Below are 26,929 nucleotides of genomic sequence, written 5' to 3' on the forward strand. Positions count from 1 at the left end.
GAATGATGACCCGCAAGTGTAAATTAGCCATCACAGATTAAGTGCCACCACTTTTATATCACCTGACTTCATGCTCGCTGCTGGTCTGTGGAAACAGGTTGCACTCAAACAGTGATTACTCATTCATAGAATCATAGAATCATAGAGTTGGAAGGGGCCATACAGGCCATCTAGTCCAACCCCCTGCTCAACGCAGGATTAGCCCTAAGCATCCTAAATCATTCACTCAGGTAAAATTGCCTTGATTGTATGAATGTGCTTGTGGGCTGATCTAGCAGAAGAAGATTGTGCGGAAGACCTTGAAGAAGGGAGTAGGCACAAAAGAGATCATGTAGCATTGTTGAAGTGCTGCTGTGATGAAGAATGTACTTGTTTGGAGATGCAGGTTATCATAGGACACTTGTGATCCCAGTTAAGTGTTCCTATTTTCTGTCATCAACTTCATAGTGACTTACCTGGATTCCTTTGTAGAAGACACAGTTGTGTGGCGTTCATATACCCTATTGGGCATGCACTGCATTGAAAACACCTGAGAAAGGAGCATTTAATGCTTGGGAGCCAAAAGGCAGTGAGAGGTAGTGAAAAGCAGGCAGTAGATGATTAGGGTGGGGCAGTGATAAGTCGTGGCATTGAACTCAAGTGGCACTCCTTGTTGAGCTGCCACCACTAGTCCTGCTGATGAGGCATTGGCCTGTGGACAAGAGATTGAAGTGTTTGCCATGGTTCTTATTTGTGGCTGCAAGTTGTCATCTTACTTGTTGCTACAAAGCCCAAAGAGGTTTTAGAGAAAATGAGCAAAACTCTCCTCTAAGTTTTCTCGGTCTTTACAATGCCAGAGAAAGTCATAGGAGACTGGAACAACAGAACGAGGGGACTCCTAGCATATAATCCAACCTCATTGCTATCTCTGCAAATGCTCCTGCTGGGTCTGCAAACAGCAGGTCAGTCCTCACAGCTGCCAAGATAGGCTGCTACCGGTGTGACACAATGTGTGTCAAAAGCTGAGGTGCCGAGATAAGGCAAGATGGGCTCAATGGCTGAGTGAAGGACAGTCTGGCTCCTGTTCTTAGCAGATTGACAAGCATCACATCATTAAACAAGCAGGAAACAATGGCATTGTCTGTGTCTTATGGAGTCTGTTCCAGTATTTGAGCACCCTCGGGAGTGATTCAGGGGACAATGCTAATGCAACAGGCGGCTGTTTGAGTTTACCAGGAAAGTGAAAATCAAAGGCAAAGGGTGCCAGTTTTAGAAGAAAGTGGCTGGTGTCCACAAGGGATTTGAGACAAAAATGGAACCATCGAGGCTAAAACAAGATACTTTGGTCGAATCAAGTGATGGACAGGATTTCTTCTTGCCTAATGAAACTGGGGCTGAGACCCTGCTAGATGTGTGGTTTCAATCATCATCCATCTGTACACACATGTACAAAGAAAAATCAGATGTACACGGTTATATGGCTGGTATGTATGTTCCCTACTACTCATGGACAATAATAACAATAACAACAGTGATCATCATCATCATCATAATCTTTATTCTTGTCTCTTGCCCTTCCTGGTTGCTCAGGGTGGGTGACAACCTGTGTTAAAACATTCAATAGTTTAAGCCCAGTAATTCATGAAAACTATATATGTATTTTATCTGCCCCATTAGTGTATATATGTACAGTGTACATTTGATATTTCTTTGGACATGTTTAGAGTAATTTTCAAATTGTAGTCAATGCATGGACAGCTGAATGTGTGGTTGAATTTGTCCAATTTGTCCTGCATTTGTCCAATGGTTTCATGTCTCTGGTTTCATGTGACAGTGAATGCATATTGACTGTTGCTTATAAAGACTGTTGCTTACAAAGATGCAGGACATGTATGCATTTCCTTTAACATATCAACAGGGCAAAGTGCTCTAGCTCCATTCATCTTGGGTGCTCTCACCTTCACTTTTCCCAGTGTGGTTATCTCATTCAGTAGCCCCATTTATTTATTTTTAGGAATCCATTTCTGCTTCTGATGAATAATGCCAATTTTGCTGCCTTGGCATTATGCCATCTGGACTTCTCCAAGGACATCTTCTCCATGGGCTCTTTAGCAAACTATTGCCAAGAAAAATGAAATCATATTTACAACTGGCAGCAGGCAATATTTTTTAGCAATGTTTTCACTTACATCAGATAAAGATCAAATATGAGCAGATAATTTTCATCCATCTGGATTTTCCTTTGGGAATTCAGTTGCTTTGCCTCCTGTAGTATTTGCCCATATTGATTATAACAAGGGCTTTCAATGTTAACTTCATCCAGGGGATGGAATGAATGCATATGAATCTGATTTATATAAAATGCATGATTTGGGTTGCATTCACCCTTTTATAGTAGATGGATGTGTTCTATGGGGAATACACATGTGCTCTTTTTGGGTCATTTTAATGACTCCCCTTCTATGTTCCAGGGCTGGATGTGAAGCTCGGTGCATTTCTGAAATTTCAAATCAGAAAACTTATAATTTATTGAACACAAATTACATTTTTCCTCAAATTGCCTGACCTGAGTGAGGCATTAGGCTAATTTATTACAGTCATCTTATATCTCTTTGATTGACTACATAAGGAATACAAGTTCACAACCTTATCTATTCAAGTCCATTAATACTTTGGTCAGATATCAAATTATAAACCATGAGTAAATCTTAAGTTCCTTCAATCATACTTTTTGGAGAAACTATAGGGCTGGATCCAGCCTGCTTTTTTGCAGTTGATTTCCATTGATCCCCAGAAATGGCTGTGCCCAGGATCATGGTACCTGAAAGCACAAAAGCCATGGGGAATGGTAGTATGGAGGGGAACTGGGTAAGCTTGAATGAAAAAGCAGACTGTATCAAACCCATACAATGGCAGAGGCAGAAAGCAATCTGAAGGTCACCTCCTCTAACCACAAAACAGAGGCATCTGATTTCTATATAAGTTGTAGAATAGAACAGGAACAATTTTCTTCCTGTTGGAGCAGGAGGAGCCAATGAAAGTGTCAAAAAATATTATCCAGTTTTGGTGAATCGATGAAACTATAGCACTTTAAGCTAATACCTTTTTTAAGGCATTGTTCAAACTGCAGGAGGCAAGCTCTCAAATTAAACAGGGTCTTTCTTTTTGGAGGATATTGGATGGGAGAGAGGAAATACTCTAGTTCATCATAAAGAGTATTGCCACATTGCATTTTAAACATTATTCCCACTGGCTCATCATCTCAGTTTGCTTCTGCTGTGGGATCAATATGGCTGCTAAGATGTTGAGCTACATAAAATTCAAGGTCAGCTTTTGGCCATTGAGGACTGGTGTACTTTTAATGTTCTCCCATATCAGTAGGAGGCCAGGCAGTGTGAATAAGCTGAAGGGGTTGGGCGGGGGGGGGGGGGGAGGAGAGACTTTTCTCAAGTGCTGAAGATGAAGGACATTTTTTGTTTGCATGCAAATAATTTGTATTTGGTTGTATGTTGCTATTCCAGGAGCATCCCTGTTTTCTCTTTCCCCCATCCCATCCAGTCCCATTAATTCCCTCTAACTAATAAGAAGCAACATATTGTCTGATCTGATTGCTGGCTGATGCTGTACATCCTGGGAAGAAAGTGACTTGTATTAATTTGCTGTCATTTAAAAAAGGCAACCAAAGAGAGTAGGCATAACCCGAGCTGCTGCTTCAATTCAGCAATAGATTTTCACTGGCATATTTTGGGACAGGGGGTGGTCTCTGTCTTTTTCGTGGAAGTGAAGCTCAGGCGCTTGCGATTGTAAAGAAATACCGCGTGAGCTTCTCTCCAATTTATGTCAAACAATGAGATTGCTGAGCTCACCTCAGTCTTGGGGAGTTTGTGTGGCCAAGAGCAGGCATTCTGAAGGGAAAGCAGATGGTTTGTGAGAACTCTTTTAAGTGGGGAAGCATTACTTTCCAAGGATTAGACATTTGCCCTGGAAGCTTTGCATTTTCACATAACTCTCCCTTTTCCAGCTTCGTGCTTTCAGAGGCAAGGCAAAGCACTAAGGCAAATAATAATAATAATACAGAAACCCTTTCTTTGTGATGGATTGAGAGAGGCAGCTCCCTCATTCCTCCTTGAAAGGATCTTCTGCTGGGATATAGATCAAATAAACTGACACATTTGATGGTAACCACATTCTCTAACGAACCCTTTGAAGCCTTTTTCCCTGGCTTCTGTGAGATGCATACGTTTCGGCAAATCAGCTTTACTCAATGGCAGAGTCAAGGAGAAAGGAGTAAAAGGGCAGGTGGATATGATGGGATGCTCTGGGGGACCTAGCCAAATTTGTGGTGTTTTATTGACTGTGTATCCCAAGTTGTAAATGGCTGCTTTCCTCCATGTCAAAATGGTTCAGAGTTATCTATCCTGATTTTAAGCAGCACTCCAGGGGTTCTGAAGTATCCCTCCCTGCTAGCTTGGGATGCCAGAGAGTGAATTGGGGGCCTTCATACAAAGGATGTGTAATGTTGTTGTTGTTGTTATGTGCAAAGTCGTGTCCGACCCATCGCGACCCCATGGACAATGATCCTCCAGGCCTTCCTGTCCTCTACCATTCCCTGGAGTCCTTTTAAGTTTGCACCTACTGCTTCAGTGACTCCATCCATCCACCTCATTCTCTGTCGTCCCCTTCTTCTTTTGCCCTCGATCACTCCCAGCATTAGGCTCTTCTCCAGGGAGTCCTTCCTTCTCATGAGGTGGCCAAAGTATTTGAGTTTCATCTTCAGGATCTGTCCTTCTAAGGAGCAGTCAGGGCTGATCTCCTAAAGCTCCTCCCTTAACCCTGGGGACAAATTTGAAAGGTCCTATACAAGTTAGTGGATGAAAATTCAGAATTAATATTATTATTATTATTATTTATCAGATTTCTACCCCACCACTCCCAAAAGGCTTGTGACGAGTTACAAAATACAGATACATAAAATACCCTATAATATTACCCCTAAAAATTACAAAAAAAGTATCACATAATCTACAACAGTCCAAAATGTACCGCGATGAAGAAAACCGACTAGAAACGCCCCCTACTATCGCCTCCGGGGGTAGACATAGGGGGATATCTTAAGCTGCCAGCAAGATGGCCCAGAAGGGGGGTCAGATCTTCCTTAGTGTGCCGGCCTCAACCGTGGACCTGGCAGAAGAGCTCCGTCTTGCAAGCCCTGTAGAATGCCGAAAGCCCCTGCAGGGCTTGTAGAATAAAATTCAGAGGAGGGTACAAGGCTCAGAGAATCTGCTTGGCACACAGAAGGTCTCAGGTTCAATCCCCAGCATTTCTAGTTGAAAGGATCAGTGAAGAGTTGATGTGATAGTGATAGTCAACCCCCGTGAGCTTTCAGTCTGTGTAGATAATACTGACTTTGATGAACCAAAGGCCCAATTCTCGATAAGGCAGCCTCCTGTGTTCATTTAGTGGGGAAAAGAATATGCAAGCATTTTGTGGACTGAAAACTGAAGAAATATACTGCATATTGCAATAATGTGTTCTTCTTTTGCCATTTGGTAAACTGGTACAGAAAAAAATCCATGCCTTATCTATTGTGTCTTTTGGGTTGCCATCACAGGCCATGATTGAAGTATTTGAATGCCACTGGATCCAGGAATCTAACATTCACAGTCTTGGATCCAGCATGATGTTTCTGCGGGTGCAAGGACTTCTGTCTTGGGACACAACTTCCTAGCCTTCCCCCTCTACAGCAACCCAACAAAACCTCTAGAATTCTACTCTTGGGGGGTCCTCCATCTCCCAGAAATATGGTAGCATTTCAGTCTGCCATGTTGTGTGCATGGATGGAAATCTTTGTACCCATAGAAACGCTTCTTTGGATCAAAACCACTTTTGTCCTAGCAACGTGTGCTGAAAAGTCAACATAGTCTGGGGGGGTCTACACTGGCAGCAGATGATGCTCAGTGGAAGATTTGTCCTTTTGTTGTCTTTATTTTAATTCTATTCCAAAAGCAGCACAGCAGGAGCAGCATACAATTGGCGTGCTATAGTTCGTGATCCCTTGCCATGCTACTATTGCTACTGGGACATACATTTAAAAGTATCGGCTTGAATCCCATGAACAAATTTCATTTGCCCTAGACAGTCTCTACTGTGGAGCACACTTCCTCTGCCACTGAAACTTATATTTGCACAAATCCATGGTTTTCAGTGGGCACTTGTACACATGGAAGTTTTATTGGCCGAGGAAGCATGTTCCACAGAAGAAACCCTCTGGTATGCGTGAATCTTATGTTCATAGAACCCAAGCCAATATCTGAACGCAGTGAATCTGAGGGAACATCTTGCTGCTGACATATGGCCTCATTAAAAACCTAAATGTCTCAAATGACCTCCTGGGATGCTCGAGTAGTTAAACCAACCATCGGGGAACCAAGACTTAATTTGAGTCGGAGTTCTGTCCCAGAATCTGTTTCAAATGTTAGATCTAAGTCCAGGAATGTATCAGTTAATAACATCAGTAGAATCTTGGTCCACGCGCACAGTCACTGATGGGGTCATCTGAGATGGGGGCTCCGTTGGGTGCAGGTAGACACAGACAAGCTGAAATTGCTGCAGCAACTACACCAAGCACTTTCACTCCAAACATGCCCTTTGCATCCACATAAGATGATACATCCTCACTGTGCACTATGCATTTCATGCTTATTTCCAGTAATTCACTTTATGCCTTTCCAGCTTGTTTACTTTAGTTTAGTTTAATTTAGTTAATTATTATACCGCCGCTCTCCAAAGGTCTTGCAGCAGTTCACAGCTTCGCATAGTGGTTAGGAATGCCGACTTCTGGTGAGCCAGGTTTGATTCCCCGCTCCTCCCCCACAAGCAACCAGCTAGGTGACCTTGGGCTCACCAAAGTTGTTTTAACTGAGCTGTAATATCAGGGCTCTTCCAGCTTCACCTACCTTACAGGGTGTCTGTTGTAGGGAGAGGAAAGTGAAGGCAATTGTATGCTGCTTTGACACTCCTTCGGGAAGAGAAAAGCAGCATATAAGAACCAGCTCTTCTTTCAAAGGACTGCCAGAGTATATGCACAGCTTTTTAGGTGCAGCTGTACTCCCCTTCCCCAAGTTTCAGGTGATGCTTTCTCAATCATTTCTTTCTTAATAACTTTTCACCAACAGAAAGTTGCTTGAGCCAGAGAGCTTTTGGCACTATGAGATAAGTGTCTGCCTTTTAGTTTGCATTCCTTTGCCTTTGTGAGTCCGTTGGACCTTTCATCTTATTTTAATGCAATTTTGCAAAAGCATTAAAAAAAAACCAGGTTAGCACTTAGGTCTCTCCTGTTTCATTACTACTTTACACAGTTCTTCAATGCAGGCCTCCCGGCCAAGGTCACTCTCTCTTTTTTTTCAGTTGAGCCGTGTCCTGCCATACCTACAAACTGCTCTTTGTTTGTGATGTATTACTGATTCTATCCTCACAGCATTAAGATGAGAATTTCAGCCGCTTGGTAAACTTGCAATTCCTGCATAGTAAGAAACCCAAAACTGCCTTGCCAGTGAATTAAACTACAAGTACAACGATATAGGCTAGATATCAGGGGGAGGGGGAATTCACAGTCACAGTAGTTTAGCAATAGGCTGCCTAAGGAGGTGGTGAGCTCCCCTCACTGGCAGTCTTCAAGCAAAGGTTGGATACACACTTTTCTTGGATGCTTTAGGATGCTTTGGGCTGATCCTGTGTTGAGCAGGGGGTTGGACTAGATGGCCTGCCCCTTCCAACTCTATGATTCTGTGATTCTATGAATTTGCATTTTGTTTGACTGATAGCTTCTTGCTAGTATGGAAGGAAGTGGGAGAGATTGCATGGGCTACAATGATTAACACACCTAATAGGATCTGAGTGCAAGCATTCCCAGGACCCTGAGAAGACCTTCCTTGGAACCACATACTCTTCAGGTAGTTTGCTATGGAACAGTGGGTCTCCATGAAATAGGAAAGTTAAAATGATTGGAAAGAATGGTTGAGCTGCCAATAGTTCTGCTGCTTGGGCATTTCTTGGTCTCTACTTTTCAAAAGAGAGCCAGCCTTTGTGGAGGTCATTTTCCTTCTTTGTTAGGCAATTCCCAAATAAGCTCTCAATCCTTGTTGAGAATGGGAAGGAAAATGATTGGCTATCGTCTGTTATTTGCTTGAGATTACCTGTGAGGGAACAAAGGCAGGTTAACGAACAAGGCGGAAGTGTCAAGCCTGCATTATTTCCGGTAGAGGTGGCATTATCATTTCATTGATATTCTTAGACCACGTTGGATTAACTGAATGAACAGGAGCTTTACTTGTCACAGCAAGGTTCATGACTGCAGTCAGAGATTCCTCCGTATTAATTTGAATTATGCAGGTATTAGCTGATGCTATTGCCGGGGATTATGGACTGGATCCTCTGTATATTTTGCGTTAAATTACATGGAACTAGATTCTGTCAGAAGGCAGTGCTTGTTGCATGCTCCTGCCAATATCAACTTGTTCTTCCTTTACCGGAATGTAAGTACACATGAGTGGCACATGCAGTTGTTCTAAATGCTAACATGTTTTAAACACCTCTCTCCCATGAATTTCAAAGGGCTGCTTGGGAGGCCTTGTGCTCCACAGAGGTCCAGGGATGCCAGCCTCACAGGAGAAGGCTATCCTTTCCCCCTCCCCTAATGTCTACACCAGGGCAACTCTTTGGGGCAGGCTGCACTACCCCCCCTTTTTCAGGGCTGAGCTACCCCCTGTGGCCTGCTCTTCTGTTGCTGCTGCTGCTTCTCCTCTCCCTCCCTCCACGCCTGAGCAAATCAATGGGCCCTCTTCTGTTGCTGCTGCTGCTATTGCTGCTTCTCTACCCCCCTCCAGGGCTGAGCTACTCACTGGGGCCTCTTGTGCTTCTGTTGCTTCTCTTCTCCCTCCCTCCACAACTGACCTATTCAATTGTGTAGTGGTGTAGTGGTTAGGAGTGCAGGCTTCTAATCTTGGCAAGCCGGGTTTGATTCCACGCTCTCCCACATGAACCAGCCCAGTGACCTTGGGCTCACCACGGCACTGATAAAGCTGTTCTGACTGAGCAATAATATCAGGGCTCTCAGCCTCACCTACCAACAGGGTGTCTGTTGTGGGGAGAGGAAAGGGAAGGCAATTGTAGGCCACTTTGAGCCTCCTGCGGGTAGAGAAAAGAGGCATATATTCTTCTTCTTCTTCTTCTTCTTCTTCTTCTTCTTCTTCTTCTTCAGTGGGACCTCTTTTTCTACTGCTGCCACTTCTCCCCCCCCCCACATGCCAGGGCTGCTCACTGGGGCCACCTCTTCTGCTGCTGTTGCTTCTCCTCTCCTTCCATGCTTGAGCTACTCACTGGGGCCGGCTCTGTTTCCACCTAGCATGTTCTGGGGGGGGGGGCAGGAAGTTGGGTGTGGAGAGCTGACTCCTTATCAGCCCTTCTTGGCTGAGGGCTCCCTCTCAATATGGGCTCAGCTACAGGGGAGGGCTATTATTCAAGGAGGTAGCAAGTAAACCAATCAGGTAGCAAGTAAACCGTTGTTTTCAAAAATATATTGTTTACTGAATTTTTTTTGCCCTGACCAATAATGTCACTGGCCTGGTCAGTCCAAGATAGCCTGATCTCACCAGATCTCAGAAGCTAAGCATGATCAGCCCTCATTAGTACTGGAATGGGAGACCACCAGAGAATCTTAGGGTCATTATGCATAGGCAGACAATGGCAAACCACCTCTGAATATCTCTTGTCTGGAAAACCCTATGGGGTCACTGTAACAACAACAACAACAATAACACCAATAATAATGTGGAGTGTAAATGGGGAAATTCATGTTTTCATGGGTAAAACTACCTCCATGTTACAGGACAAAATGGTCCTGTGTTAACCACAACATCTGATTCCATCCTTAGCATGAAAATGGTGTAAGACAAATCTGAGGGACCACCTATCACCTTATGCCCCGCCCACATTGCCTTGCACTCAATAGATATGAATCTGCTGGTGGTCCCTAGTCCATGAGGAGTACACCTGTCCTTGAATAGGGCCAGGGTGTATTTGGTCCTGGCCCTGACCTGGCAGAACAAGCTCCCGGAAGAACTGAGGGCTCTGATGGAGCTTGTACAGTTCTGCAGGGCTTGTAAGACTGAGCTCTTCCACTGGGCATTGGTTGAGGCCTGGTGGTAATAAGACTGAGGGCCCCTCCTCAGTTCAGCCATGACATCAGGCCCTCTTCCCATTGCATCTTTTCCCCTGAGGGGTTGTTGTTGAGCAAAGGGGTGGGGAGAGGGTTAATTTGTCATTGGACTTAGAATGATTTTAGTTATGGATGGTTATATTTTATTGTTGGTTTTTTAATGTAACCGACCATGAGCCAGCTTGCTGTGAGTGGCAGATATCAAATCTAACAACAACAACAACAACAACAACAACAACAATAATAATAATATATAAAATAAATAATATTGTGCACAGAAATAGATTTTAAAAGCCTGAGCTACATTGCTAGTAGCAACCACTGGTTCTACCACAGGCAGTGTTTTTTTGTCTATTAGAAATTAATATCAATATACGTGACAAATCTAAACTAAATAAAGCCTTACAATTTATTCAGCCACAGAAACCAATATTGAAACAATAATGATCTGTCACAACAAACTAGTTTTGCTAAAAAAAACAAAACAGTCTAAGTGGAAGGCCTATCATGTCCCTTCTGCCTCTTGCCTAATTGGGTGCCACAAAGTATCTTTTTAACAATCTACCTTATGCACCAATTTCTGTTGTGTCGTGTCATGTGAGCTAGTGTAATGTGAAACATAATGCCTAGCTCATAACTGAAGAAGTGAAAATCACAGAGAGGCCTTCCATTCCAAGGAGCCTGTTTGAATTACCTACGCATGGAGAGAAGCCATGCTAATTCATTATTACAGACTGCTCTTATTATTACAAAGAGATGGCAAGTGTTCTTGTGGTAGGCAGACAGGTTGTAAACCCTGCAAAAAGTCCTACATCAGTGACAACAGAATCGAGGGGGGGGGATCTGGGAACTCGACAGAATTAGACACAGTGGATTCCTAGAAAGCCCTTCAAGAGCTGGCAAGTATTCATCCTATTTACATGACTATATTTGCAATTTAAGGCTTATAAAAATACAAGAACTTAAGTAGGTTTAGATTAAGTGCAGGAATATTTTGCAAAGGATAAGTTTAAGACATGATAGAAGTGCTAGTTTTCTATAGGTTTGCGGCAGAAACAGAGGATGCTGTTGTGTAGACATTGCTTACAAACACCCACACCATAGCTTTAAAAATACAAGGACTTGGTTATTTGCATTCTCCAGCCTGTTAGTGAATTCTGTTTGACCATAGCTCATGGAATTGAGGAAAGCAGGGAGTGTGGTTAATGTACAGCTGAGATCTCCAGGCAACTGTCTGTCTACATGCTTTGAGCTATTCAGGTGGGACAACGACCCCATGAACATTGGTCACCTGTTTCCAACCAGTGTAGTAATAAATGAGGCAGAGGCCTTAAATGGAGATTTTCAGCCTGAGTCTCCCCAGTTCTAGTCCAGTTCAGTAGATAGTACAGTTTGGGTGTGCTTAGATGAAAGGAAATTAAGTATGTGTGTGGCTTTTTTCTTGTAATGCTGTGGTTTCAGGAAACCCTGGAATTCTTTGGAAATAGGTTAGTTCTTTGTCAGTACAAAGTTCACTATAGCGGAGAAGCATTCCTAAAAAGAGGCTGCCTGCCATGTCCAAGGGAATGTTGTCTGTGTTCAGGGAGACACTTACAGCTCATCTGTCATCTAGGTCAGGGGTAGTCAAGCTGTGGCAGGGGCTCATGGGAATTGTAGTCCATGGACATCTGGAGGACCACAGCTTGACTAACCCTGGTCTAGGTAAAGTCCAGGAGACTTGGTCCTGTGCTCCATGTGGATCAAGTCTCTGACCTCATATGGTTCCTTTGGACTTGTAGAAAGAAGTCCTTAAAGGGGGAGGGGGTAGAAAGAGCATGTTTAAAGTATCAAAACTATTGTCATTAACCAAGATCAGCATTATCATATGTAAGAAAAATTATTTAATGGGAAAGATGTCTTGGCCTCTTGCATATTCCTGAGAGTCACATGCACCCTTTTTCATGCCCATCTTTGGAAGTTCCCCCAAGGAAGTAACACTTGTCATTTTGTGGTTTTGCTAACTCCGTGTACATTTACAAGAGTACCATAAATACATGCATTTTCGTTAGTTCTCTTGGAAATGACCCTTGTTATAAGGCAAGTTGGAAAGTTCGCTGAAGGTCAGAGAACCTTCTTACAATTCTGTATTTTCTCCTGTGGTTGGTTAGGTGTGGCAGAGGAAAGGCAATCTGGTCTTGCTCCCTCCAGTTAAGGAAAGGCATTCAGCACACTGGACAGTCAAGAGCCACCACTGCTAGAACACGATAAGAGAGAACAGACTCATTTTTGGTATGCGTAAAAGATGTGAAATAAATTTCAGCACAAAAGAAGCAAAGCTGGATTGTTCATCGTAATATGTGAAAACTTTTGAGACGAAATGTATGATCTTCCCTGTGCTCTTCATGCAGCAGAACCTGGAAATGTCCATACACATCTCTTTAGCGTCTCCTTGGTTATTAATTCATTTGATTAACATTTTTTAATTCAGGGTGACACTCTGCCTCCTAGGCCTTGGACTGCATTACTTGCACTAATGGGCTCTTGCACTTAAATGGATGGCTTTTGCTATCCTGATGCAGCTGGATAAACTAACCCTTTCCATTCTCTTTGGCTCTGTTTTACAGCTGGTGCCACATATATCTTTGGGAAAAGTGGAGGCCTCATCGTATATACCTGGCCAGCAAACGACAGACCCAGCACAAGGACAGATCGCCTTGCTGTCGGGTTCAGCACAACGGTGAAAGACGGCATCTTGGTTCGGATTGACAGCGCTCCTGGCCTTACTGACTTTCTGCAGCTCCACATAGTGAGTACAAGACTCCTTTCGACTCATGCTTTTGTTCTGATTGCAACTGTAAATCTTTTCAGTCCGTTCTCTTACCTGCTACTGGAATCCTGTGAGATATTGAAGAGAAAAATTAAATCTGTAATCCAGTGGAGCATAAGCAGAGTACCTAAGAATACCTGTACAGTTAGCTAGTCATGCAGAGATTTTGTAATTGGATTGCATTGAGGGGAGGGGAGCTTTGGAATGCTCATTTGGGGTTACTAGATTTTATAAGGTACCTTTCCATAATTCAATGGCTTTGGAGATGTTGGCTGGATTTCCTACAATCATTGTCATGTATGTCTAGTTGTTCTGGTGAAAAAATGCAGCTCCCCGTCTACGTATTTTTGTGATCGAGATCTATGTTTCATTTGATTTTAAAACCTTACCTACGTAACCAGCAAACACTACATAACCAGCAAATTCCTCAACATGGCCCTATCTGTGGATACTTAAATCCAAAGATTGGGATTGCACAGACCCACAAAGTATTTTTATGCAAAACTGGGGAACTCCTTCATTTGTGGGAAAATATATTTACTGAAAATGAAGAGGGGTAAATTCCCACAAACTGATGAATGTTTTCTGTGCAGGTTTTGAGAGGACACTGAGCAGTTAGGGGAAAGGGTGAAGGAAGAGAAACTAGAGTGGGCAGAGGTGCACCTGGACACTACCACCACTGTGGCCAGCTCTGCAACCTAGGTGTGTTCTCAGCCAGCTAAACAGAAAAGGTGGCTAAACAGGGCGGTGGGGGAGACCAGAAGCTGCCACTGCTCCCCACAATGCAGAGATTGGCCTCACCCCTGGATGAGGACTGGGAGCTCTTCTTCCTTCTCCTACACTCACTCCATCACTAAGGCAGAAAGAATATAGATAGGCAGGGGACAAGGAGTAGGAGCTGCCTCTCTCCACATGAATGAGGAGGAAGAATGACAGGTGGGCAGTCAGGTCAGAGGGGAGGGGAATGACTAGATGAGTGAGTGGGTGGGTGGATGGGCAGCCAAAGGTTGGAGGGTGCATACAAGATTTCCTCTCCCCTGTGAGTTTAGCGTTCGATGGGGGAGGGGTGATATTCTGTAAGTAGACAGGAAAGTGTTTGAAATGCTGAATGGTGGGATCCCTCTGGAAAGTCTTGTGTGTTCCTGCTTGTCTATACAGAATTCTGATTTTGCTATTAGATACAGTCAGTTGGACTTAGCAGCCTCGACAACATATGTGCTTGTTCATATATTTAGAAGTCTTTATTCTTAGCCAGATCAGGGCAGTGGCAACATATCCATACCCAGTGTTGTGCTCAACAATCTATATCATGTACTGTGGGTTAAGGGACAATGGCTCATCCCAGGCCATCTAGTAAGTCACATGACTGAGCCGTAAGCATCCAATGTGACATCTCACTTAAGGAAAAGCTAGTGTCAACTTGTCAGTACGTAACATTTTGTCTAGAAATCAATTTACTTTTACCATAATAAAGTGTGGCCAAGCCCGCCACTTTCTTACAGTTGCGTGCACATGATGATGCTTAGCTCCGTGTGATTCAGTGTACACAACCAGGTCCCAAAGGTTTAGAAATAAATATATAACAGCTTGGCCTAAAAGTTGTGGGTTTTGCATAGACTTGGCCATTGCCCTATATACAGAATATACAAAGGCAGAATGAATGCAATAGATTAACAAAGAGAGCAGATTATCCATGGGTAAACCATTCAACATGGAAGCTTGGGAAAAAAACTGATATACTAATGTTAGTTTCCAGTTCCCTGGTGACTAATTGCTAACTTTGGGATTAAGTGCATCTGTTTCCACTACAGTTACTGTGAAAGAACATTGACGCAGATCTCAAGAGGCCAACCAGGAAGTATTTAAAGCAGTGGTTCTCAACCTTCCTAATTCCGCAGTTTAATGCAGTTTCTCATGTTGTGGTGACTCCCAACCATAAAATTATGCAAGTGTCCTTTCACAGAAATTCATCCGGAAATTACCAATGGTGTGAAGATCCATTGTTCATGATTGTATATAATTTTTTTTCCCGGGGATTCTCAGTTCAGTTCAGTCTCTTGTCCCATTGAACTGCGTCACCACCTGGAACACCTGGTGGGAGACTGTGCTGCGCTGAAGGCACTGCTGGAGCAGCTAGCGGCTGAGCACAGCCACCTACAGAAGGAGAGGCAACAGTGGCAGCGCCCCCCCCCCCCAAGCTGCTCACCCTGCTGCTCACCCTGTGAAAGGGTCATTCAACCCCCAAAGGGGTCCCGACCCCCAGGTTGAGAACCACTGGTTTAAAGGGTCCTCTACTTGTATTTCAGTCCTTAGGGGGGGAAAACCCTTGTATCTCTGGTCAGTTCATTTAACATTAAGAGGACATATTGCTATAGCTGTCAAAAGCATGACCTTCTCAATTTACGGGGGAGGGGGAGGTAGAGAACATCCATATTGTTTACTTTGTTTTAGTAAGGCTAAAGTACAAAGGGTAGGTGTAGTTAAATAAAGTGTGGCTATATATTATGTTTCTGCAACAGGATTTTGGAAAAATGCTTATATAAACAGTCTTGCTTCCTCCATACGATATATTGACCCCCCCCCAACGAAATCACAAATGTTGGAGAACTCTTGATTTTTATCTTGGATCATCCATATACTATAAATGTCACATCAAAAAAGACATTAATATTAATTTCCAGCAGTGTGTAAATATTAGACTCCTGTCTATTTTTTTTTTTTAAATTACACATACTTCTTGAAGGAGGGGGGAAATACCTAGATGTGGTGTGCCACATTATCTCAGGTTGTGGCCGTAACTTTATAACATACAGATATTTAGAGTTCACTGTCTATTGAGAAATTGTTCCCTGTTTGAAAAGAAATGATTTTGAAGGAGCTGAAAAAATTCTTCCATTTTGGATGTACTTTCTCAACCCTAGCCTTTGGTTGATCCAAACAAGAGAGATTGCTTATTCAAACATGGCGGCTGAAGTAACCAACATGACTTGTGCGGGCAGTGCATGAGGTGAAGCACCAAATTCCAAAGATTCTTTGTGCATATAGTGATCCATACATGTTGCATACCTGCAATCCAGCATTGTCTTAGATAGGAGTCATGTGGAAATGCGAACAGTATACACATAGTGTGCCGATGCAGGGGCTCCGAAAACCTTTTAAAATTCCTTTTCAGCAGTTTCAATGAGTCATCCTCGTACATTTACATTATTATAAAGATTTCAGAGTTCCTCCAAAGCCATCCTCAATGCATTTCACCCCATTACTTTAGTAAGCGCTAACATCTTTGCTGCCGCTTTCCCCCCATCCATTGCGGCAAAAATACTAGAGCAGTGTGTGGATTTATCATATTATTTGTGGTAACTGATAATGCTATTGCAAGCCATGCGGCATGAAGTGTTTCCTCTTTCTTGTCAGCGCATATAGTTTCCTGTAAATATCGTTCCCATGCCGATGTTGTCATCTTGACTTTGAGCTCTAGGTAGGCATTACTTGTATAACTAAGCTGTGGTCAATTTCTTCCCTCCATTGTAGAGCAGTGGCATTACCCTTTTGGCTGTCGTGGGTGGTTCTTGATTCAATGTCATTTGACTTGCCTTTGTTGGGTTTTCCCAAAGTCATTTCTTTATCCGTAATGATCTGGAGGTAAGTAGTGAAGTGTGAGTAAAAAGAAGACCTCATGTGATGCATATACTGGCTATGGCCGCCATGTGGGAGGAGTCAAGGGATGAGATGTGCACATCTCTACACCATGGAATGATTGAAGCTTCCAACCCATGTTGAACATTGTCGGGTGACCTTTGTCTTGACATCGGCATACTGCTCAGGGGGATCGCGAGAGGTTTAATACCACATAATTTCCCCCCCATTTGCATACGGGGTGAAGGAAATGCAAAAAGGTATCTTATTAATTTCTTTTGTGGATATAATTTATGGAAAATCCATTTGGACTCATTTTTTAATTATGAGCCCTTTAGACACTCTAGAGATTTATGTGCTCAGGCATCTGTTTTGTATGACAAGAATCTATAACCTCTGAAACCTTTTCCCTCCTGATTTACAGTGCAGATGTGAGAGAGCTGGCAGCCCGGGGAAAATGGATGATGCACCCTCCAGAATGACTCGGCTCATGAATTTCTAGGCATTTATACTGCACCAGCCTGAATCTAGGGGGAGGAGGGTGTTGCATGAGAACTGGTAAAAGGCTTGCTGCCGTTGAGCAAGCGTTGAGGTGTATAAGGATGGTCTAGATTCTAGGTTGAGAGGAAGAAGGGCAAGTCGGCTGCTGGGTATACACGGGGGCCTGAGGTCCAAAGCTTTTTTGCAGGCGCTTACCTTACCTGGTCTGCCTCCGCCTTATGATTTGCTGCATGGAAAAAAAATGTTCATGGAGAGTAAACAGAGAATGAGCGGGACAGCTGTGGCTTATGATGGATATTGTACTGCTGATGTCTACAGGGAGAGATAAATCACCTGCCTATGCACTGAAACTTTATTTTGCTGTCTTTCATTTGGGTATTTATGGCAAACTATCAGTGCACCCCTGGTTTATCCTCCGTAGAGTTATGAAGGAAGTCAATTGGCTCCCGTTTCATTGATGTCTTGGGAAGGTAGTTGAAGCATGAAGAGGCGTGGGGAAAACCCCTCTGATTTCTAGAATGGAGCTCCAATGCAAGTGCATTCCCAATGACTCCTAGGATGACCAGCATAAGACACTGCTTGTTAACAGGCAACAGAGCATCAAGAATAAGAACACCGCAGAGGTGCTGCCTTCATGACATATGTTTTTCAACAAACTTGTGTTCAGAAATTCTTGGTGTTTATAAGTAAGATATTTGTGTTCCTTGAGTTTAGGAACTTCACATTTCATTGGTTACTTATGTGAAAAGAGCCAATATGAAAGTTACGGCTGACTATTTAGCTGTCACCTTTTCCTCCCATAGCTCCTTCAAGGAGCTCAGGATACATGGTTCTCCTCCCTCTTCATTTACTCTCACAGCAATCCTGTGAGGTGGGTTGTACTGAAAGACCATGACTGGCTCAAGATCACTCAGAAAGCTGCACTGCAGAGACGAGACATCACCCTTGATCTCCCAGCTCTTTCTCTAATCCTGTAACCACTGTGCCACCCCATACTGTCTATCCAACTTAGGCCATCTCCAGTCTAGGCTGGGCTTCCACCTAGCCGTGCCCTTGTTCCTTTGAGAGCACAAAATATAGAGATGTCTAAGCACCTGGTGAACCTTGGGCTTGCATGGAGAGAAGGCTGGGAACTGGAGCGCCAAACCCTGGCATCATTTATTATAGCTAGAACCATTTGGTATTATGCCACATCAAATTGTCTAGCTGGACCTCCAAAGAAGCCTCAATCCTATCTTTGTTGCTGCTGCTACACCAGGTGTATAGCTCAGTGCAGCAGTGCAAGAAATAACTCTGTGACGCCCCGTAGCTAAAGATGATGGATTTCTGATCCCCAGCTGCACTGAACCAGCATGGAGGCTCAGTGCACTGATATGGGGATTCATTAACCACCCACTCAACAGACATCATATGCTTAAATCCTTGGCGCTTCCAACAGCTGAATGCTGAGAACTACTTAATGCTGTCTTGATGGATATATAGCAAAAAGAAACTGTAGGACTGAATTATTATCAAGGGCAGAGCTGATCGGACGAGTCACTCACCAGGCAGAAGGTGCAGGTCTGGGACTGATGCTAGAACTTCTCCTCCCGTGGGCAAATTTGCTCATTTGGAATTAGAGGGAACAGAAATAATGGGGAGGGAAAGGAAGTGGTGTCACATGACCCTACATATTTATGTCAAATGAGCTTTAATGGCAGGGACAATTACACAAGTTGTTGTTGTAGTTGTTGTTTTTGCAGTCCTACCAGTCAAAAATGTTTTCTTTTTTTCTGGGGGGGAGGGGACAGCCACTATGGATTAATTTTAAATATACGCTAGGAAATGAGATTCCTTATAAGGGGGAGAGACCCCGGCTAGTCATAATCACAGCATTTTTATTTTTGGACATAGAACAGATTAGCAACCGGTGAGTTTGGCTCTCATTGTATCTCCATGACTGGGAGAGCCAACCTTGCTGATTTCACAGAATCACAGAGTTGGAAGGACATCTAGGCCATCAGTTCAGGATCAGCTTAATGCATCCCTGAGTATTGTTTGTTTAGCCACTGCTTGCAATCACTGCTTGCAGACTGACAGTGATGGGGAGCTCACCACCTTCCTGGGCCCCCAATTCCACTACTTTTACTGGTGAGGAAATCAGTCTAGTGTTCTTTCCTTGTATGAAATTTGAGCGAAGTCTAGATCCCATTCTGAAAATTCCTCTTAACTAACAGAAGTAATGATCCACCCCCACACACACACACACAAAGTGGGTAGATCCTCACTAACATTTCAGATTTTCCAAGATAATGAAGGAGACGGGGGAATATTCTCCCTCATTTCTTAAGATGAGTGGGGAACTAATGCCTGAATACATGAAACTATTATCATGGATAATCTATTGAGTTCAATGAATTTATCATGTCTGCCGATTACCCAACAGAAGAAGGCACACTGTGGAGCTATGAAACATACATGTTTGCTAAAAACTCATTTGTCAATTGTTTGCGAAGCCAGCTTGGTGTAATGGTTAAGAACAGTGGCTTCTAATCCGGAGAACCGGGTTTGATTCCCCACTCCTCCATAGAGTTCTGTCAGAGCTCTCTCAGTCCCATCTACCCCACAGGGTGTCTGTTGTGAGGAGAAGAAGGGAAGGTGATTATAAATTGCTTTGAGACTCCTTTGAGTACTGAAAATCGGGGTATAACCCACCCAATATTTCTCTCCCTCTCATTTAGTTCTGAAAACCTTGTTGACCAATTCTGTTGATTTCAGAGGGGTGTCTGGAAAGTAAATGGATAAAAAGCTTTTCTGGAAACAGTTTGCAAAGATATACCTCTGCCCTTCTCTCTCTTACACACATGGGAAAAGAATGAAATACAAAAAGAGAGGAAATCAAATGGGCCCATCATCAGTGTTTCTTTAATTTTTACCTGCCTTGGTGCACCCCCCAAAAATCACATTCCCCAACCTTGTTGATGACAGCAGGGTACAGTGATAATTATAATTCAGTATCCACTTAAACACAGAAGCTGCCTCTTGGAGGAAACTAAAGCAGGGCAATTAACAGTTAATAGTTAAAGCAGGGCAATTAGTAGTTTAATGTACCCCTGTCGATGTCTGTTGAGCCCGTTGCATGAAAGTGTAACCGTCAATTTATGTGAGTTGAGCAACACTGAAATTGTTCCCATCTAGCTAGCTATGCTCCCACCATAAAAGCATTACATTAATGATTAATAGGAATAATAAACTGCAATCACCCATATTAGAGGTCGTAATATATTCACACGATGCCTTTCGTTCCAAAGTCTTAAAGGGCTTTGCAAATAACTAACAGGTAGGCTCTCTTCTCACTAGAATACCGTCATGTCTGCAACTCTTGAAAAACTTTCAAGGAACGGCAATTAAAAACATTATCTAATTAATTTTCACAACAAGTCAACTAGAGGCAGAAAAAGAAAGGCATGTAGTGTCTGTGTGTGGAAGTGTGTAGGCTGGCATGGAGCTTTGCTGTATGCAGCTCCTATTCTAGTATTTACCTGAATAGAAGATGACCCTGAATGTGAGATGAATGCCTTAAATTGTTATACACAGGAAGTTCTTTTATTGCTACACAGGACTGTATCTAATATGCACATTTCCAATGATTCACCTCCAGACCCTTCCTCGATGCCACACCTGGGGGGGAATCTTGGGGGTAAACAGTATGCTCTGACCTGGATAGTCCAGGTGACCTTTATATTGTTAGTTCTCCGAAACTGAGCAGGGTCAGCAGGGCCAGATTTACATGAAAAGAGGCCCTAGGCTATTCCACTTATGTGGCCCTTTCACCTCCCATTTTTAAGTTTGTAAATTACATGAGAGATAATAAAATACATCATTACTGTGATGTATATCAATATGTTAAATGAAACATGTTGTGATTGGTACTAACCTTTATTAAAAATGTGGACTATAGGACCCTCTTGATCTTGAGACCCTAGGCTGAAGCCTAGTTAGCCTATAGGAAAATCCGGGGTCACTATGTAGTGGCAGGCAATGACAATGGCAAACCACCTCTGGATATCTGTTTCTTGGAAAACTCTACTGGATCACCATAAAGCAGCTGTGACTTCACACCATTCCCCAATGACAGCACATGATTACATTAGTGTGATTAAATCATTGCTTAGTGTATAGAATTTACCTCACTGATAATGCATGATCTATCTACATATTTCCCGAAGACTATTCAGCATTTGTAGATAACATCACACGTGTTTGTTCCCGCCTTAAGAAATCCGTAGCTGATTACTCCCTTCAGGTCACCTCTCCTATTCAAAGAGATGGTACTTTCCTTAGTTCCCCAGATCAAGCAAGACTTCAGAGTTTTGTACTCCAAGACTCCGACTCCTCCCAACAGTTTCCTTGGAGCCTTGAGAAACCCATTGCAAAAATATTGCCTAGAGTCAATCCAATATTGGAAAATTCTTATCTACACTATGGCAGGATGGTGGCAGGTAGGCTGTTAGTGGTGCTCACACGTAGGTGTAGTCATTTCACTTTATTAATTGAGCTGATCTATGGTGTTGTTGTGTTGGTCTATGGTTAGCAGGTCCCCCCAGCCACTAGTGGGTGATGGTGTATGTGTGGGGTAGGGTTGCCAGAAACTGCTACAGTTTTGGGAATGGAATCTAGGGAGGACGGGCCAAAGTGGGGTACAATACCATAGGGTCCTCCCTCTAGAACACCCTTTCCCCACCTGAACTCTTCCCCCACCCAGGAAGGGGCTGTGGTTCAGTAGTGGGAAATTTACTTGTCATACAAAAGGTCCTAAGTTCAGGCTCTGACATCTCCAGTTCAGGAAGTTGGTGATATAGAAGACCTTGGCATGAACCCCTGGAAAAGAGCTGCTCATCTGAACAGACAATAGTGACCTTGCTAGAACAACAGCTTGGCGTGTTTGTGTGGTTGTTGGTGCAGTCTGCACCTGTCCCATCCAATTTCTCCTTTTATTTCTTGATGCTTTGCCATCAAGTGCAAAATACCATATCATAAACAGATGCTAACTTCAGGCAGCAGTTGCTGTTTTGGGTGAATGGTTTGCAGTTTCACTCGTCTTGACTCTTTCCACTTTTATCAGGCCTCCTTGTCATTTTCCCAATGTCTTTCAATTTGATTACAGCACATCTGACTCTTCCGTCGTCTCCAGAAAGGATGCATTTAACATTATCGTTTTCTGCTAGTTTTGCAACCCTAAAATGAAATTTTAAAGGTTTGCATTTCCTACTCTCAAGGTTTTAGATAATCGTTAGGCATCCTGCAGCTTTGACAGTGTTTGTTGGCATATGCAAGTTCTGCAGTGTACATGAATGAACAGAATATGAAGAGTGTCCTGCAGGGGGCATTGGAGGAGATGTGTATTTAGCATAGTTAGAATAGGAACTTCCTGGAATTTTTCAAATTCTGACTTCCAGAGTCCTGTTTGGTTCATTTGGAATCTTCCTGTCCCTTTGAGCATACTTCCTCTCTGGTTAGGATTGCCAGACACTACCACGCTGTCAGCGAGTAAGGGGCACTCTCCAGGAGCACCCTCCTAACCCAACCCAGGAGAGTGTCCAGTGTACTAGGATCACCTGGAAGGGACACTGGTATGCTGGAGATGTTGGGAGCAATGCTCTGGCTTTTGGGAAAATGCTATGATAAAAAATACATTTTGGCCCGAACTCAGAGCATCACTCCCCATAGACCCTGGCTTGTCAATGTCACTTCTGTGTGTTGTCCGCATGTTGGGACATTCTTCCTGGTGTGTGTGTGTGGGGGGGGGGGAGTGCTAGGAGGAGGAGATTGAGGAGGGCAAGGATCACCACAAGAATGGTTGTTTTAGGGGGAATTTCCCCCCAACTATCTAAAAACCCCAAACTGGGGGAAGCAGTGTCAAAGTGGGGATTTCCTCACCCCACACAAGGGTCTGGTATACCTATCCCTGTTTGCCCCCAGAACCAACAGATAAGATGGACAGAACAGTGAGACAATTAGGTCTCTCTGCTCTCTCCTTCTACATGAAATTATTTTTCTTCACACAAAAAAACACCCTATCTTAATCTTTTAGAAGCAATTTGGTACTGCTCCAATCTCAGACATTTATACTCTGCCAACAGTATTGACACTAGGATTGTTTTGTGGGGAGGGGGGCTGACCTCAGGTGCTCCTCCCTCACAGTGGGCCCCACCTTCATCTGCCTTGTCACTGCCTGTTGTTGATAATGCTCCAACAGTGAGGAGGGACAGCAGCAACTCTCAAAGGCATCTCCCTCTGGATGAGTACAGTGATGGTGCCTGGCATGGGTGCAGGCCTACCAACTCTGGGTTGGCAGAGAGATAATTTCTGCTAGAAAAAAATGGCAACTTTGGTTAGCCAATTTTATGGTATACTATAGAGCCTAGGAGAAATGGAAATCCTAGAACGACAAGACTTCCCTGCTGAGCTTCTTCTCTTCCCCAAACGCCTTCCTTAGGCTTCACCCGTAAATCTCCAGGAATTTTCTGACCTACAGTTTGTAACTCTACACTGACCAGTGGTCCTAGCTCAACCAGAATGATTCCATGAGAAGAGTGAGGATTTGAAACTGGTTCTCTGAAGTCAAACACTCTAACCTAGCCTTTCTCAACTTTTTTACCATTGAGCTCCGTCTTACAGGCCCTGCTGAACGCTGGAAGCTCCCACAGGACCATAGCTCTTCCGGGAGCTCGTTCCACCAGGTAGGGGCCAGGACCGAGAAGGCCCTAGCCCTGGTCAAGGCCAAGCACACTTCCCTGGGGCTGTCAAGAAAACCCAGGGTTTCAAAAAACCCTGGTTGAGAAAGCCTGCTGTAAGCACTGCACCACACTGGCCTAGCTACATCTGATGGCTTAATTAAACCTTCCAATACAAAAATGAAAGCTTTTAGCTGAAGCATGACCTTTTGTGTAGCCAAAATCTTTTCTTAATTGACACAAAAAATAAAGAGAAATAATCCTTTCTTAATCCAAGAGAAGGTTGCTCTGCAGAGGCTGGAGAACGAAATTGATTTAAATTCACAGCTGAATTTGTGCAACATTTTTGCATGTGCAGTTAAAAACAGGGATAAAAAAACAAGATCATCCTAACCACAATGGTGTCTGTCATTAAACCACCTCTTTCTAGGGACTGAAATGTCTTTTAAATTTCGGAAGGCAGAAACAGAATTTTCTTAGCTGGTGAGATCTGTTAGGATCACAGCCTGGGGTGGTATTATGTGTGCTAATAAGCCCCTCTTTTGGTTAACCTCATAGTACATCAAACATTATTGAACTGTAAAGCTTCCTGCTAATTTGTTTAGCTCATTTCAACATTAATTCATTTGTGTTTTCCATTGGAAAATGCATTTCTGGCTGTAGCTTCCGCTGCTTTCGATCCATTGAAGAAGATTATTATCCCTTAGGTTTTAAGGGATGCATATATTCAGTTCCAGGATGGAATGTGGCTCAGTGGTAGAGTCTGGCAGAAGCTCCCATTTTTAGGCCCCAGTATCTTCAGTAAAAAAGATCAGGAAGCAGGTGATGTGAAAGACTTTTCCCTAGGGTTGGCACTGGCAGGCGTGTTTCCACAGGCACAGGGAGATTTCTGGGATGATGCCTAGGCAGGGTCACATCTGATGACATCACTTCAGGGTGACTTGATAGGTATCTCCCCCCCCCAAAAAAAAAAAAAAAAACATATGGGTGAAAGCCATATAGTCCGAGAGATTTCTAGAGTGTAACCCAAAAGTTACATCACTTCCGGATCTAATGCCTTTTTTATATCAGAAACAGCAGCAGCAGCAGCGGGAATACCAGTGTGGCGACCGAAGAAAGTTCACTGGAAACTGGCAGCTGGTAATTCCACCTTTTCCCTGAAACTTTGGAAGGCTGGTTAGAGACTACTGATCTTGGAATCTCAACTGGTGGAGGAAGTTGAGATTGTCCATGCGCAAGGCTAAGATGGGAATCACTTCTCTACCTCCTACTAAATTGGGAAATACCTGGAGATTTGATGGAGCCTGGGAAAGGTTGAGTTTAAGGAAGAGAGTAGCTGTGAGTTCCTGAATTACGCAGGGAATTGGATTAGATTACCGTGGAGGACCCTTCCACCTCCATGATTTAATGGACAAAAATGTGATGCCATAGTGCAGGGACCTCAGCGGGATGCAGTGTTGCCAACTCCACCCTCCAGCAACTCAGTGTAGTGTGGCAGCCTTTAACGTGGAGAACCCTGGACCCATTCTGCACACATTGGATAATGCAGTTTCAATGCACATTTTATTTATTTATTTATTTATTTATTTATTTATTTATTTATTTATTTATTTATTTATTTATTTATTTATTTATTTAGATTTATATACCGCCCTCTCCGAAGGCTCAGGGCAGCTGGATTTTCCTGTGCAGAACAGGATAATCCACTTCTGGTTTGATTCCCCACTCCTTCTCCACATGCAACCAGCAGGGTGACCTTGAGCAAGTCACAGTTCTCTCAGAACTCTCTCGGCCCCACCTACTTCACAAGGTATCTCTTGTGGGGAGAGGGAGCCATTTTGGGACTCCTTCAGGCTGTAAACAGTAGGGTACAAAAGCACAGTTCTTCTTCAAAGCAGCCATTTTCTCCAGGAGGACTGATCTCTGTAGTCTGGAGAGGAGCTGTATTTCCCCAGGCCCCACCTGGAGGCTGGCATCCCTAGTAAGACCAGGAGATGGCAATAGAGCATAATATGCCCTGCAATGAGGAATTGCATGCAATTACATAAGAAAAATATCTGGAATCTCATTTTGAAGGCATGTCATGTCTGATAAATGGATGTTAATTAATGTGCGTTTACCTCACATAATTCTCTTCTTGTTAATGACTCTTGAGTTATCATAATGATTCCCAAATATAAATACCTAATTTAAGATTACGAGTAAATAGTTTGTGCAGCAGTTATGTGTGTCTAGAAATGTTGCCTAGATCACGGGCTAAACAAACTCTATCAAATGTGAAATAAAGCCATTCTGCTTCCTTTCTCTCTCCATATGCACAGAGCACTGGGCTGTAACCAGGGTTGTTAACTCTGGGTTGAACAAATCCCTGGAGATTTGGGGGGTGGGGCCAGGGGAGGGCAGTGCTGGAGGAAGGATGCAGTGCCTTTGAGCCCACCCTCCGGGGGAACTGATCTTGTCTGGAAAGTATCACATTTTTATACTTATTTAAAATTCTCTTGTGGTAGACTAAGCAAAGGGAGGCATTGTTTTCTTCTTCATGGATAATGTGCTTTCAGTTTTGGATTTGCACATTGGCAGAGTGTAGTGGTTAAGAGTGGCTACCTCTAATCTGAAGAGCTGGCTTTGATTTCCCACTACTTCACATGCTTGGTGACTTTGGGCTAGTCACAGTTCTCTCAGAGCTCTCTCAGCTCCATCACAGGATGTCTGTGTTTGAGGGAGGAAGGGAAAGATGTTTGTAAGCTGTTTTGAGACTTCTTCGGGTAGTAAAAGTGCTGCTGCTTCTTCTGTCCTAAGGAGATTGGGTGGCCAGATCCACCCTGGCCTCTGGTGAGGATGAGATGGCAGGAGTGCCAGATCCATATTGGGAAACTCCTGGAGATTTGGGGAGGGCTGGGACTTCAGTGCCATAGAGTCCACCCTCCCCCCCAAAAAAACCATTCATTTTCTCCAGGGGAACTAATCTCTATAGTCTCTAAATCCAGATCTCCACTTCCCTCCTGGAGGTTTGCATCCTGGAGAGCTTCACCTTTTAAAGTCTATTGAAGATTGTAACTCTGTTTAGGAATGCAC

At 43.5% G+C, this 26,929-nt stretch overlaps 1 protein-coding gene across 40 annotated transcripts in view; it reads left to right on the forward strand.

The window, feature by feature from the left end:
• NRXN3 (neurexin 3) overlaps positions 1-26,929 on the forward strand; it is a 1,515,064-nt gene that overhangs the window by 1,080,731 nt on the left and 407,404 nt on the right. For all 40 annotated transcript variants that reach the window (XR_013228547.1, XR_013228548.1, XR_013228549.1 and 37 more), the window contains one exon: positions 12,799-12,980. Coding sequence is in view for 36 of the 40 variants with exons in the window: in XM_077323384.1 (XP_077179499.1) it covers positions 12,799-12,980 (182 nt within the window). In the remaining 4 variants the exon portion in view is untranslated. The remainder of the gene's footprint in view (positions 1-12,798; positions 12,981-26,929) is intronic.

The sequence above is a fragment of the Paroedura picta genome, chromosome 2, assembly GCF_049243985.1.
Source record: "Paroedura picta isolate Pp20150507F chromosome 2, Ppicta_v3.0, whole genome shotgun sequence".
NCBI classification, from domain to species: domain Eukaryota; kingdom Metazoa; phylum Chordata; class Lepidosauria; order Squamata; family Gekkonidae; genus Paroedura; species Paroedura picta.